Source organism: Zeus faber (assembly GCF_960531495.2).
Source record: "Zeus faber genome assembly, chromosome: 8".
In the NCBI taxonomy this organism is placed as follows: domain Eukaryota; kingdom Metazoa; phylum Chordata; class Actinopteri; order Zeiformes; family Zeidae; genus Zeus; species Zeus faber.
In genome coordinates, this window is record NC_137195.1 from 3,689,271 (window position 1) to 3,705,383 (window position 16,113).

General features: G+C 41.9%; 1 protein-coding gene across 1 annotated transcript; it reads right to left on the reverse strand.

The window, feature by feature from the left end:
• Nucleotides 1-225: 225 nt before the first annotated feature.
• On the reverse strand, nt 226-14,881 carry rragca (Ras-related GTP binding Ca). Its single transcript, XM_080006125.1, has 7 exons — nt 14,593-14,881; nt 11,038-11,241; nt 9,472-9,671; nt 5,361-5,475; nt 3,287-3,429; nt 2,176-2,324; nt 226-2,016 (listed from the first exon to the last, which is right to left on the reverse strand). The coding sequence occupies exons 1-7, from the start codon at nt 14,773-14,775 to the stop codon at nt 1,862-1,864; spliced, it is 1,149 nt and encodes a 382-aa protein (XP_079862251.1). The 5' UTR covers nt 14,776-14,881; the 3' UTR covers nt 226-1,861.
• Between the last annotated feature and the right edge of the window lie 1,232 nt (nt 14,882-16,113).

Sequence of the window (16,113 nt, forward strand, 5' to 3'; positions counted from 1 at the left end):
GAGCTCAGGATTAAGTTACTGAGCCATCAAATCATAAATAACAGGAATGTGAATGTTAAAACACTCGCAATTCCGCAACGATTTCAAACAGCTAATGACAAATTTAATGTTAGAATAAAAGGCAAAAAAAGATGAAGAATATAGTTTTGTTTGTCATAAGACAAAAACTTTGTCATGAAAAAAGTGAACATTTTTTCAGGACACAAAATAGAAGGAACAAATTGAAAACTTAAAATATCATTTTATTTCACACAGTATGTCGTCACAGTTACACCCATCACTCCTCCTCCGATGCGTTTCCATGCGACTGAGTAATCCGCTCCCTGGTCACGTTCACCAGTTCGTCCGTATCGTCTTTAGCTTTAAAAACAAAAACCCGCTGAGGACGACATGCTTGGAATGGATTCTGGATAATGCGGTGGTATATTTTGCCCTTGGTGTGATTCTAGGGATTACAGCCTAAAGGCACGCTAAACAAGGAGAAGGGCCGATTTATTCGGTCTGAGATGAGTGTTGAATTAAAAAAATAATAATAATACAAAAATTAAAAGTGAGGTTCCTTCACTTCATCTCAGTCCTCTCAAAAAGCGCCGGAGGACAGAAGGAGATACGACTGCATTTCCCAGATAGCAGAATATGAAGTCAGAAAAACGCATGCCTCAGCCTTTCCGGAACAACCTGGTTTATATCGACGTTACCTCGTTTCCCATTGAAAGAAATCTTACTGGTATTTTGGCAACGCATTTTAGATTTTGCGATCACGGTTTTGTTATTTTAACTTGAGGAGCGACGCTTCCATGTAAACGGCAGAACAGCTTCCGTCGGCGCCGCTGTTTGCATAAATATCATCAACACCCGAAAAACGGGGACTCCAGGCTAGAATCCATCAGCAAGCCAGCTCCTTGCCACACACACACACACACACACACACACACACACACACACACACACACACACACACACACACACACACACACACACACACACACACACACACACACACACACACACACACACACACACACACACACACACACACACATCCCTTTTTGCTCTGGGTGAGGAACCTTCTCTTCCCGTCGGACTCGTTCAGGTGAGGTGAGGCGGTTGTTTGCGCAGAAAGACAGCCCCACCCCCAGTAAGGCTCTCCGAACTGGTTGCTTTTATTCGCCCTGTTCATCATCTTCATCCTCCTCATCCTCATCGTCGCCTTCTCCCCAAAAACACAACGGTATTAGCTGGTCCGTAGCAAGGGCTTTTACAATAATAAAGTTGTGTCGTGTGTTGTTGTTTTTAAACCTCCACCAAGAGTTCAAACAGGAGAACCAGCAGCTATTTGGCCTCATCCGATGCCTGTCCATTGCCCACTTCCTGTGGAAAATAAAAGACGTCGTCCGGCCACGTGCACGCTGAGCACGCTGAGCACGCTGAGCACGCTGAGCACGCTGAGCACGCTGAGCACGCTGAGCACGCTGAGTACACTGAGCACGCTGAGCACGCTAAGCACGCTGAGCACGCTGAGCACGCTGAGCACGCAGCTCCCAGCGCAGGGTCAGCCCCGCTGGGCTCCCGGCACCAAACCCTGTCCCAATGCCTCGCATCAGTCTGAAACTGAAGATCGAGTTTCCCTTCAATCCTAGAATAAGAACCCCACCCGCTTTCCACCCACCCCGCCCCTTGCACCTCCCACCGTGTCTCAGTGCTTTAAGTGCCGGGAGCAAGGAATTGTGGGTAGTGCTGTAAACCGTTGCCCTTCCTTATGTTTGAGTCTCTCCACCCTTGATTCCTTTCCTCTTACCCATTCTGTCTTTCCCTGGTTGCTATGTGGGGTTTTGTTCCTGGTGGCGGTGGTGGGTGGGGGCTACACGGTGCTGCGGGGCGTCCCGTTTAGCGCCACAGCCTTGTTGCAGGGCGTGCCGACACCCTGGGGGCCCGCCGTGCGCTGCGCGGACACCCCGACCTCGAACACCTCGTGGATGGCCTTCCGGAAGCAGTGGAAGTTGTAGTCGATCAGACCTGCGGAGCAGAAAGACCGTCAATGGAGACCGACTGAGGCGGCGGCGTCATCGTTTTCCAGATGGCGGCGTGGCGGCGCCTTCGTGCCAGGACGGCGGCTTCGTGGCTCCAGTCCACGAGCCCAACCTGAAAAAACCATCCCTCCGTGTCCCCTCTCACCTTTCCGCTCGAAGCTTTCCTCCCGCAGGATGCAGACCAGCGCCAGGAACTTGGTGACCTCCTTCAGGTAGAGCACAGTGGTGTTGTTGAGCTTGATTATGGCCATGGACTCCTTGTCGTAGGCGCTGCCGCTGCCGTCCTCCTTCAGACTGGGAACACCCACCACACCCCTTGTACATCAGCTCCATTGGACTACAGCCACGCACTGTATTTAAACTGACCGTCCCTTTGAATACATTGGATGGTACGCAGTGATCAACAACCATATGACCGCAGGAGCAGAGTGCATTTAACAATATAAAGCCTGAGAGAATATGATCTAGAATAAATGTAACGCTTGAAAATGAAGGTGCTTTGGCATCTCCTTTTTCCTCTGTTTGAGTGTAGCCACACTCTCAATGATGGAAAAATGACTTGTTGAATGTGTCCGGCCCCTAAGCCGCTAACAAGTTGAAAATCTGCAGAACGGAATTCAGTTGAACAGCCACGTTTTACATCTTTTACACCTTAAGACCTAAACACAGGCATAATTAAAGCAGCTTTGCTGTCGTCATTCCTGGAAATACCGCTCTGTTAGATGGCGTCACCAATGGAATAAGAGCTTACTGTGTCGCACTGTTGACGCTGTTGCATTCTCTGTTTATTTCAACTTATTTAAACATGTTGTGGATTCTGACAGTCAGAAAATCAAGCGGAAAATAATGCTCCACTCGTCCTCCAAGCTGATAAGGCCTGAGGCAAACAACCGTGTCATATTCGGACCATTTTGTTTTTGGCAAAATCTGTTGGCAAAAGGGTGTAGAGTTTGAAAGTCTTTTTACCCAATTCTTGTCGTCAACAGAGGTGGGCCCATTTGGGCCATTTTTATTTTGTTTCTTTCTTTTTAGGTATCGATATCAGAGCAGATTCATCTGTTGACCTGAGTCCACAGGGGCCGGACTGGAGCCAATACAGACACTACAGATACCATCGTTGCAATGCCATCAACGCATCTTTTGACCAGAATAGTTTGGCAGAAGCCACAGCATATTGGCGGCTGAAGTTCCTAAATGTTTTTTTTTTATGTTTCATTAAGATTGTTTTCTCAGAATTTGGACATTGAGCAACTCACCCGTAGATGCAGGAGACGTCGATGACGACGTCGATCATGTCGCAGCACAGCTCGTAGGACTGCATGTCCACGGGCGAGCTGTCCGTGGCGATGTAGATCTTACTGACCACGTCGAACAGGAAGGCCTTCTCAATACCAGAGTTCTGCCAGCGAGGAAGGACAAGGAGGAGAGAAGGGAGAGGAGGAGAGAGAAGGGAGAGGAGGATGGCGAGGGAAGGAGAGAGGAACAGTGAGATGGCTGGAAAATATCCTCAGCATTCGTTCCATGGAGGTTCTGACATGTTGTCAAGCTCCTGATGGAGGGATGGAGCGTCCTGCTTGGAGAAAACGCTGGAACCCTTGTGGTCCTACACGAGGGAGACACTTCCAAATATACCCCAACGCTGTCCTTTAAAAAGGAGGGCAGCAGGGAAAAGCTGAAGTTAAATCTGTGACAACTTACAAAAAAAAATGGAATTAAATGAAAAACCAGGAAAAGACTGGTCTCTTCTCTACAGTGGACATATTCAGCATCCATTATTAATCCTGTGCGTGTGCTCTGACCAAAAGTACCCGCACCGCATATCCAGACCAACATCTCATCGCTGGGTCTGCAGCAGAGGAAACCTCTCTCAGGTCTGCCACGGTCACGCAACACAGGGAGAGCAGAGACGCCTTGATTTAAAGTGGTAATCCGTGAGATTGTTTTGTAAAAAAATAAATAATAATAGAATGAAAAAAAAAAATCCCGCCTGTGACATTTATTCCATATTTGTTTAGCTCTTTATAGCAAACAGTCCATTCGATGTATTTGGGTTCCGCATGTGATCGTTTATCTGCTGTTTCTATTCACCCTTCCCTGGCGAGAAGGCAAAGCCTTGGGACACACAAGAAGTAAATTTGATAAAGAGGCGTCACGAGTTGTCGTCAGTAAACTGTCGATATGGATGAACACTCACAAAAGAAGAACAAAGATATCCACCACGACCTCAAGAGGCCGAGACGAAAAAATATAAAAAGCAAGAGATGCAACCACAGTATTACCCCAACACAGGAAACTCTTTTAGTCGATATTAAAGGACTTTCAAGTACTTTTAAAGCACATTTTTTTCCATTTTTAAGGACTTCACACAAAACAAATATAATATATTCTATTTTTAATGTTTCATTATTAATTAAAATATTATCTTCATATCATTGTCTATTACAGATAATCAATCTCATTGTCAGGTACTACTATATACCAAGTGTCTATTTCCAAACATGCTGGATTAAACTTACATTCCCCTGGCTTCATCAACTTTGTAAAAGCAATTCTGCAAATGTTATAATGACGTTAGGTTTTGAATAACAAAACCAGGGGAAATACCACAGTTTCAAACTATCACTAGCACTTTAGCACAAAAGGGGGGTATTTTCAAGGTATTCTAGTACTAAAATCTGGGGACAAAGTTCAAGCACCTCAAGGACCTGGTAAGAACCCTGATGATAGAACAATAACAGAATATATATATATATATATATATATATATATATATATATATATATATATATATATATATATATATATATATATATATATATATATATATATATATATATATATATATATATATATATATATATATATGTGTGTGTGTGTGTGTGTATGTTTCTCAGACAAATTCCCCAAAACAATGTGAGCACTTGTTTGTGTCTCAAACCATCTTACAAGGAGTTCCATCGCTCCAATCAGTACTGGGAACTAATCCCTTTGTGAGAGCTGCTTATCAATATATTATTATTCCCCTTTGGCCTTTACTGTGGAATTTTGTTTACCAGTGACCAAAACATTTACATTTTTTACATCATGTAACCTTAGGTCAATCTGCACTGGCTGGCTACGAGCCAATATAATATGTCTATTTCCAAATACGTAGATAATGTCATGGTAGACTGTTAATGGTCCTGACAGACGACAGTTAAAGTTGTTGAAGTGTTCCTGGTTTAAGGTTTCATATTTACATCTATTGAGTGCAAACAGCAGGACATTCTGATGTTTCTAGTTTCTGATTGGCGTTGAAATGAACCGCCCTCCTTTAGAAACGGTACTTACAGAAATAAAGATGTTGAGCAGGTTCTCCAGGGTGGGCAGCTGAGGAATGAGCTTCTGCACCACCTTGCTGAAGGCCTCGAAGATGGAGTGGTCGTAGATACTCGTCAGATAAAAGCTGGTTGGAGGAAGAGAGAGAGATTTAGGTTTTAGTTGAGCTTCGCTTATACGAATATACGTTATTTTTTAACAGCAACGTGTCATTTGTTCCATTTTAAGTCGTCATCGCTTATCTGGATGGATATTTTAAACTGCAACCTTTATATGTTTCAGTTTTACATGTTCAAATTTTAGGTTATATTCTTTTTATTTTTATCTATTTGCTTTTCCATTGGCAATGTAAAACATATGTTTCAAAAGCCCATGAAGCCCTTTGAATTGAAAACTGAGGCAGCGTTAAAGAAAAGGGAAGTGGAGTGTTTAAACCACCAACAGTGGAGCAACAGGACTCTGTTCTCCAAATGGTCTGAGCTTCATGTAACGCTGACACCCAGTACGACTGTTGTGGATGATTCTGTTTAAAACTGAGAAATCCTGAAACCTAGTGGTCTCACACACACACACACACACACACACACACACACACACACACACACACACACACACACACACACACACACACACACACACACACACACACACACACACACACACACACACACACACACACACACACACACACACACACACACACACACACACACACTTTAGCTGAAGAGTTCAAATTTATTGTGGAGTCACAGATCTGCAGAGTAACGTGAGCGGATCAGCCCGGGGACACTTGGCAGAAACACAGCTCTGCCGCGTGGCCTGAGGAGGAGCTAATCTCCATCTTGGCTCCACTGTGGATCCAGCATCGATCCAGCTGACCGGGCAGAACCAGAACCACCGTCACCCCACGTGAAGCACAGAGCGCTGGCCGTGGACACACCTCTCCGAAGCGACAACACAGCGGAGCCAAGCCGCAGTGAGGCAGACTGGACACATTAGGGCCGCGAGTGCTTTTAGGGTTTCTGATAAAGGTTCTAATGCCGGTAAAAAAACACGACAGACTTGACAGGAAGCTGGCATTGTTTTTGACCTAAAACCTCCCGTAATTTGACAAATTTTTCTTTCCATTTTTATTCGATTATTCATTTTATTTTGGGAACTGTGAAGCTTTTATTTTTAATGCTAATGCTCTCACGTGAAATTCCCCACCAGGAATGTGTAAATTTACCAGGAGGATAAAATCGATTCTGATTATTTTTGGATCATTGGGAGTCAACCCGAGTGGATCTTTTAAATTGTGCACCGGGGCAATCGCATTCAAGAAGAACATGGTTGCCATTGCCCCGCATTCGGCAGCAGTTGTTCTCTCAAAACTGGATATATAACAACAATTCAATTGTTCGGGCTGACTCCCAGTAATGGAGAAATAAGGTTTACGTTATAAAATACCAGAGTTTTCCTTTGAAAGAGCGTGACAGACCCAAACCCTTACAACAAATGTTCAATATGCACTTTTATTTACAAAAAGGTACAATAAGTAATATTTGATTTGCCCATTTGTAAATTGACTGTGATATAAGTGGCAGGGATTTGTAAATGTTGATCAACGCATTGATTTCCCCATCGCTCTCCATGGAGTTGTTGGGAGCATAATAAGATCATTGCCCCATCACAAGGAAACAACATGGGGGGGACAAAAAAAAAAAAAAAAATAAAAAACCACAGACAAGACGTCACTAATGTTTCCATTTGCGGATAAGACTGAAAAGAGAAGTCTTAAAAAAGGGAGCTTCGCAGCTTACTTTTATGTCCTACTCAGCACCATTCCTCGGAGTGATGCTCAGATTTGTGATATCTGAAGCTCATGTCATGGGCATGGTTCTCATTTCAGAGGTCAGGGAGGAATCTCACACCAACACTAAGACTATGTTGACCACGTGATCTGAAGGCATATTCCACCACTGTTCTACTGCAACACATCTATCATCTCAAACACAACTGTGGCATCTTGGGCCTTTGCTGGTACAACAACAGAAATAAAACAGCAAGCGGTAGAAAGGTCAGCTTCTCTCAAAGACGATAAAATATTCTTAAAAACGTCTTTATTGATTCAATAAAACCTCTGTAACCCTTCATTAGGGTTACAGAGGTGCTAAAAATCCATTTAGCATCGACAACGGGACATACTGAAAGGCTTAATGTGAAATGGCTTATCGAGACAAACATCTTTAACCTTAGTAAAAATATATATTATATTCTATCAGTTGTTTGTTGCATTTTCTTTTTCTATCATCAATGGTAGTACCCACGCAGCACTGCAACAATTTCAAAGACTCTGATCAAAGGTAAAGGTGTTTTTACCTGGGTAAGATAAATTAAGTCTTTCAGAATGTGCCATGATAACCACAGGTAAATTATTGTGATATGCAGATAACAATGTTCTGGTAATATACGTATACATTTCTGTGCTCACATATTGGGCAGTTTCTTCTCGTAATTCCACTTCATGTCAACGGTAATTAAAATACAAAACTTCTTTTTTAATATCATGTGTTGTGACTGTAGGTGAAGATTTATTTATTCTTTATTGTATATTAACACACCCTGCCGAGCTGCTGCCACACAGAACCATCTCCAGACGTTCAGAGTAGTGCTCAGGACGCACATATGACTCTAGAACGGGATAAGACCTGCAAGAATGACTTGCCTACACATGCACAGGGAAGCTATTGAGAAAGTGTATCAAACACGGAGACATGAAAGGGGACGATGCAATTTAGCCTGAAAGCGGAATGCACATTCGTCAGGCCAATGTCTGCCAGAATCTCAGACTGAGCTTTCAAATACTTTCCCCACATACATAGTCCTCAGTGTCAAGAATTGGTTTCCATTTCAAAGTGGTTCCTAAGTGCCTAATGGGTCCTCTTGTCGATGTTCACCAGCTGGAAGCTTTTGAAATAACAGCCCAGCGTCTTTTGGTTAGCCTTCTGGTGTACCGTCAATGACAACTAAGGATTACATTTGTACGGTGGCCCTCAGAGCTCAATGCACTGCAACTTAAAACACATGCAAATAGACAAAATGCAAGCAAATTACAAAAAACACAACCGCATTCACAGAAAGCACAACCACATTAACAAATCACAACCACATTAACAAAAAACACAACCGCATTAACAGAAAACACAACCGCATTCACAGGAAACACAACCACATTAACAAATCACAACCACATTAACAAAAAACACAACTGCATTAAGAGAAAACACAACTGCCAAACCACGTTATGGAAGTGAGCCACAACCGATGCAATGATTTATCTGCAATAAAATATATTAAACAAAATTATTTTGTGTCTGTAATTATCCCCCATCCGCTTCCTCCATGCAATTTACAAATATTAAAAACAACTTTTGTATCAATCCAGTTTTTATTTCAGCCATTTAAGTGCGATGTTCCAGAGAAAACAGCTTCTACTGGCTCCCGATCGTGTGGTGAAGTTCGCAAAAAATTATAATCTTTTGGGTGAAAAGGGGTTTTCACTCACTTGTAATTATCCATGGGAATGAATCAGTGAATCAGGGATTCAGTGAATCACTGAATCTTGGCAGGAATTCACTCACTGCAAACGTGATTCTGAATCACGTTGACTCACAACTGACTGAGAGCTCAACTGAACTTCGTGATGAGGGGATCGTTTCAGGAAGTGATTCAATTCATTCACCAAAAAGATTGGAATATCTATCACAACAGAATATCTATCTGTTGTGTTTCCTGTTAATGCAGTTGTGTTTTTTGTCGTTTGCTTGTGTTTTGTCTATTTGCATGTGTTTGCTTAAGTTGCAGCGTGTTGAGCTCCCAGGGCCACCGTACATTTGCCTACAATGCTCACCTCATTAAAAAAAAGAAGGGTTTCATCAATGATTATTTATAATTCATAAATAGACAGACCCAGTGTTTTGCCCAGACCAAATAACAAATCTCCATAACCAACATACAGTAAACAAATGAATGTTGTTTTTAAACCCAAAGTAAAGAAAACACAACAGTAAAGCAAGAATTAATTTGGCCCAGCCCTAGACGGTAGGTTGTAGTTGGACCTGTTTGAGGTGCACGTGTCTACCTGAGGTGCAGCTTCTCCAGGCTGGCGTCCGCCAGGTCGTCGTTGGCCCTCTGGTGGATGTCTCGCTGCGTCTCGATCTTGTGGTCGTCGGAGAGGCCGTCCACCTTGTGGATAAACACCTCGAAGTTGATCTCCGGGTTGACACGGTAGGCCCGCGACACAGTGAGGTGGAGTCTGCCCAGAGCTTCCACGTAGTCATCCTGACAGGGAGGAGGACACATTAGAAACACCCCATCATACCATAACGCACTTAACACAGAAAAGGGAATCTCCCATGGGTGCACTTTGTTTTTCTGCATCCCTGCTAGTTTCTTCTCCCTTTTTACAGACTGAGTACAAGCATTTAAGTTTGTCAAGACTATGACATTGTCGATGGCGATTCATCGCCATACAACTAACGACAGTTAACAATTTGTCTTTATTTTTCAGTTGCAGAAAAGCTTTCAACTGACATTGAACGATCGGTAGAAAAGTTTACTTTTTGTTGCTTATAAGTATAATACTAATAATGGTATTGCTACCTTATTGTCAAATGCCCATAACCATGCCTCTTAAATATTTTAATTCCACTGAATACTATATAGGGTTATACAATTAACAGAGATGACAGCTAATCCACAGCCAACACTCCAAGATCTAAATCAGCGGGAAAACCAGAACGAACGGCAGATCTTCCAACCGGTCGGTTCCCCGGTGCAGCGCCGCAATCTCAGGCATTTCACACCTGGTATGAGGAAACACGGTCATTGTTTATTCTCCAACAACAACGCGTGTTCAGAGAGCAGCCCAGAGTCACCACAACCACCGAGAATAATCAGATCCGACGTGCATCCTTGACGACCTACCAGATCAGATCAGCTTTCAATTAGCCGACTGTTCAGATCATTTCACGGTGGGCGCTTTCACCACACGCGTGTTATCAGTTAAATCTGTGTGATTGTTTCAGGACTGGGGGGGGGGGGGGGGGGGGGGCCTTCTCAGACGCTGAGCGGCTCTTTATTGACGAACGCATCAAGCTCGCATTGAAAAATAGCTCAAAAGTGAGCAAAGGTTACAAAGGATAAAGGCACAGGTTGGGATGTTCCGGAACACGAGTGTAAGATTCACAATGCAGCTCCTTCAGTGTTATGAGCACATTGTCGTCTTTGATCGGTTTTGCATGGTGACAAGATTACAGAGTTTTATAGTCTAAACTAATAGCAGTTAGACCTGAAATGTCACAGAATGAGGCCAAAATTATGTGAGGGAGTTCCACTTAAGGGTTTTACATTGACCATAATTCAATGAAATGATCCACATTTATATCGTTTTAAGATGTGATTTGAATACATAAACACATATTGTGATAAATCACCATGATATATAACTGAAAATGTCAATATGTAAATCAATAGTCAGTAGCAGTAAGTACCGAATAATTAATTCATATCAATGTTGTTATTGGTAGGTGGTCTTTATTCATCCATACTTCAGCTGTTTAATATGGTTCACAAGCAACTTCAAAATAGGACATTTGGGATAGGAAATGATGGCATGGGCCCCCTCTGTGTGTGTTTCTTTAATCACCTGAGCATCGATGACAAATATCAAGGCTCCGGTTCCTCTGAAGATCATTTCGTAGTCGAAGGTCGGGTCGAAGAAGTCCACCTGGCCCGGGAAGTCCCAGATCTGGAAGTTAACGAAGGAGCTGCTGGAAATGTCGTCCTTGTAGATCTTGTTGGTGCTTTCCAGAAACAACGTCTCATTGGGAGACATTTTGTGAAAAACCACCTGGAAATAAGGACAAGTCAAGACTTGTCAACCACGTAGCCTACAAAGTCAGGTTTTTACAAATAAAAAGTAGCTGTGCTGTTAGAACACCATACACACGGTTACAGGTTATGGCTAAATAGTCAGGGCAATTTGCCAATTCATGGAGATAATTCAATGGCGACAGCAAAGTCTCAGACATTGATCATCCCCTGATCTTCAACCAAGACTATTCTTGAATTATCGGGCCTTTAAAAGCCCTAAGTATAGTTGTGGACTTTTGTTGACGTGCTGACCACTGGCAGCCGTCCCCAGCTCCATTACCTCTCTGACGTTTAGTTAGAAATTGTTTTCAAAACCGTTCTGTAAAAGTCAATGGAGAGCGGGGAAAAAAAAAACAACAACAGTCATGGTCCGCCCAGCAACCACAGAAGCATCTGGTCAAGGTCAGTGGCAGTTTATGAACATTTACAGTCAGATGTTCTCCTTGTATATAAGCTTCTTTGAGCTGTTTAGGTACTTTGGGTTCTTTGATTGGGTTCTTATTATTATATATACACAAGAGACTCCTGACCAGATATTTATAGGGTGTTTGGTTAAATGCGAGTCAGATTGGGTCGGTACTTTTGGCCAGTGGGCTTTCAGACTATTGACCCAACATGATGAAGCCAAATCACATTATTCTCAGCCCAATCATGAGGTTTCCTGGAGAAAGTTAATCCAGGAGTGCAGTCATGTTTATGTCACGTAGAGACGTTAGACCAGCTATGGTTTGCTGTTCTCCAGCGCCTGATCGAGAAATGCATTGTCACATCTAACATGAATTATAAACTATATCCCATAACACTCAAGTGCATCTCATCAATTATTCAATAAAGTTTAAAGGAGTAAGACTTTGGAGAATGAACAAAGTTTAGAATAGCCTCTGCAGTAGGCTATTCTAAACTTTTTTCATTTCCCCAAAGTCTTACTCCTCAAGCACCTCTTTGCCCAAATAATAGATCTGGAAATCAAACAGTGCTGGAAGATTATTCAATTTCATCATTTAATAATTTTTTCACTGGCAGCATATCTTCATGAAATCAAGAGCTTGACGTTCTGTGAGTGTCTGTGTGAGTTTTTGTCTGATAATGCTTCAGTCCATCATATACTGTCATACAAGGACCCTCAGCTGGATACTTGAACAACATTTTATTGTTTGTCATGTTTACGCGGGTCCTGGGACGAGATAGAAAGACATTCTGTCTATGTCCTGTGATAGTTGTGATGATCCTAGACAATGGCAACCAAACGGGGTGTGCACCAGAATGTAGAGGTGTGGTGGTCATGTCAGATAAAACCCAAATACTTTGCCAAAGTCCCTTTTACACACGGGAGGCAATCAGCGGTTGTTAACCACAGTCACATGCCATGTGTACATGTATGATAAATCAGCGAGATACACAAGTTGGACTCTGATGATACTGCTCTTATTGAAGGCTTTGACAGTGACTGACGAGCAATCACTCCCACAACGGCTGACAAATGGACGTACAGTAAATGTCCTAGTCGTAGTAGTCACTTCCAACTGTGACTCTGCTGATGTACCGCAAGGTTATGGACTACTTTGCAGATGACTAAAACTGACAAAAGTACTCATTGTAAGTGGCGTTGGATTGAAGTATCTGCTTAAAAATGACTAAATGATCAAATGAATTATACTGCTCTTCCGAAAAAGTAAATTGAGAGACCACTTCTACTACTACTTATCCAGAACTCTGTGGATAGACTTTTAACAAAAAACAAGGAAGAGAGGGCATATCACTCCTGCTTTAAACTTTTGTCCTTATTTTCATTATTTTCCATTTATTACATTTTTTAATTAAATTTATGAAAGGTGGAATAATAATAACATCTATTATTCTTACTATTATAATTATTATTATATTATAGTAGTAGTGATAGTACTTAAATCTGTTGATGTGACTTGGTATTATTGATTAAGCAACGTCAACATTTCGCTGACAGATGTATTTAATCCTTTGATAATAACTTGATTGTAAATTATATCTGAACACACTTGGTGAGCATGTGGCCACTGAAGTAATGATTAATCCAAAACAGACTTGGAGAGATTCCCTGCCACATTGGCAGGAGTGCAACTGGCATAGACAGACAGACAGATAGACAGACAGACGACTGTCATGTATATATATATTGATAGATAGATGACTGTCGTGTATATATAGATAGATAAACAACTGTTATGTACAGTATATATAGATATAGATAGATGACTGTCATGTATATATAGATATAGATAGATAGATGACTGTCATAGATAGATGATAGATAGATGACTGTTATGTATATATAGATACATAGATGGCTGTCATGTATATAGATAGATGACCTTCATATAGATATAGATAAATACTATAGATGACTGTTCTATATACACATATATAGATAGATGACTGTCATGTATAGATGGATATAGATAGATGACTGTCATGTATATATAGATCGATAGATGACATATATATATATATATATATATATATATATATATATATATATATATATATATATATATATATATATATAGATCGATAGATAGATAGATGACTGTCATGTGTGTGCTGAACAAAGATTTTTCTTAACTGCCTATATATAGATAGAAAATGATAGATAGATGAGTGTCATCAATAAAATAAATAAATAAATATATATATATATATATATATATATATATATATATATATATATATATATATATAGAGAGAGAGAGAGAGAGAGAGAGATCGATAGATCGATGACTGTCATGTGTGTGCCGTGTGACGAATAAAGATTTTTCTTAACTGCCTATACATAGATAGAAATTGATAGATGACTGTCATGTATAGATAGATGGATGACTGTTGTGTGTGTGTGTGTGTGTGTGTGTGTGTGTGTATATATATATATATATATATATATATATATATATATATACAGAAAGACAGAGAGATAGATAGATGACTCATGTATATACTGTATAGATATAGATTGATAGATGGCTTTTATGTATATAAAGATACATAAATAGATACATAGATACATGAAATTGCGCTGTTAGAGCGCCATACATACGAATAAATAGGCGACAACAATAAAGTAATACAAATATATATATTTTAAAATAAAATAACTACACATAAGCAAAGTTGAAGCAGTAAACCTCCGTATCAACATCTCCACATGTAAACCAGCACTTCGTACATGTTTGTCCGTGTAACTTGTTGTGTTGTTTGTTCTTCCAATCCCCGGTGAGGCAGTCGCCTGCCCCGGGTCCCAACCCTCCGGCTAACCTCCACCAGCCCCGCGGCCGCTCCCCCCCCGGTCCCTCCGTACCTTCTGGATGGAGGACTTGCCGCTCCTCCGCAGCCCCAGCAGCAGGATGCGGGGCTGGCCGTCGGCCGAGGCGTCGCTCCCCTCCAGGCCGGCCTCCTCCTCCCCGTAGCCGAAGTCTTTGGGGAAGGAGTCCGCCGCCCCGTAGCTGTCCACCAGCGGCTCCACCTCGTACTGGACCGACATGTCTCACCCCGACGACGGACGCCCCCTCCGCCCGTCACTTTGTATTGAACAATTAAAATGTGAAACTAGTGTTGAGCCAGTTAGAGCCGCTGGCGACGCGCACCTGCAGCCATTACACACACACACTGAGCTCCACACGCTTCCTCCTGGAGGAAATAAAACCTTCTTCTCTTTGTCCCGCCTCCTCATTCTGATTGGCTACTGCCATTACAACGCGCAATGCGATTCGGCGCCGAGGCTGCCAATCAACAAAATCGTTTTCTCGACCGTGACGAGCATGCGCAGAGCGTCCACTCCGCGCCGTCCGACGAGGGGAAGAAACGCTGTTATTTCTTTTGGTTCCGCCCCCTAATTCTCATTGGCTATTGCCATAACCAAGTGAAATCTGATTTGACGTCGAGGCCGTCAATCCAAAAAGGGCCTTTGCCTGTCACCTGACTTGTGCTCGGACTTGTTTTGTGACCTGTCACCTGAATAACAGGCGACTTCCCGGTTTTTGGGCACAGGCGTCAAGTATTTCAAGCCCTGACGCCGCTTAAGTTTTTAAAAATACGTTGTTTTTTTTTTCAATGACGTTTTCCAAATTTGGAAGAGTCCAAACGAATAACTGAAATGTATAAATGTTGCTATTGCGTACAGTGGCCAGCAGGTGTCGCTGCATGGTACGAGCACGCCCACTTCAGAGGAAAACGAAAGTACTTATGCTGCGTTCAAATCACAGGGAAGTCACGGGAATTAGGTTTAAATAAAATCAAAGACATTGGATCATGCAAAACATTGTTGTGTTTGAAAAAATATATATATATATTTATGTAAAAAAAGATTTGAAAAAGAAGACTAGTCCAAAGGTGACTCCAGTGAAAGTATTAGTAGATGTAGTAAATACTCGCTCTAAATGTACTCAAAGTATTACAAAAAAAGTGCTTGAAGGATCCAGTGCCCTGACATTACAGCCTATTTTGCAGGTCAGTGCTCATACAGCACATCTTGATTAAAATTTCCGAGAAACAAAAATATGAATCCTGAGCTTTGAACCCAAAAATAACGTGGCTGTGTTAGAAATGTCGTCGAGTATAAGCACAGATATTTGAAAAAAAGTGCTGTTCAAAGTACCGTAATAAAGTGCTTGTACTCTGTTACTTTCCATTGATGCCATTGATATTAAATAAATACATAGCTGTTATTTTAATCCCTGGTTATACGACAGTATATGTCTTATATTGGAGGTAACTTATCAATGCAGCTCCGCGCTGTTTGCAAATGGGATGGTCGTAGTTCCCACCTTTCCCATGCGCCTCGAACGCGGCAGTGTGTCCTGCGCCTGCGCCTGCAGGACGC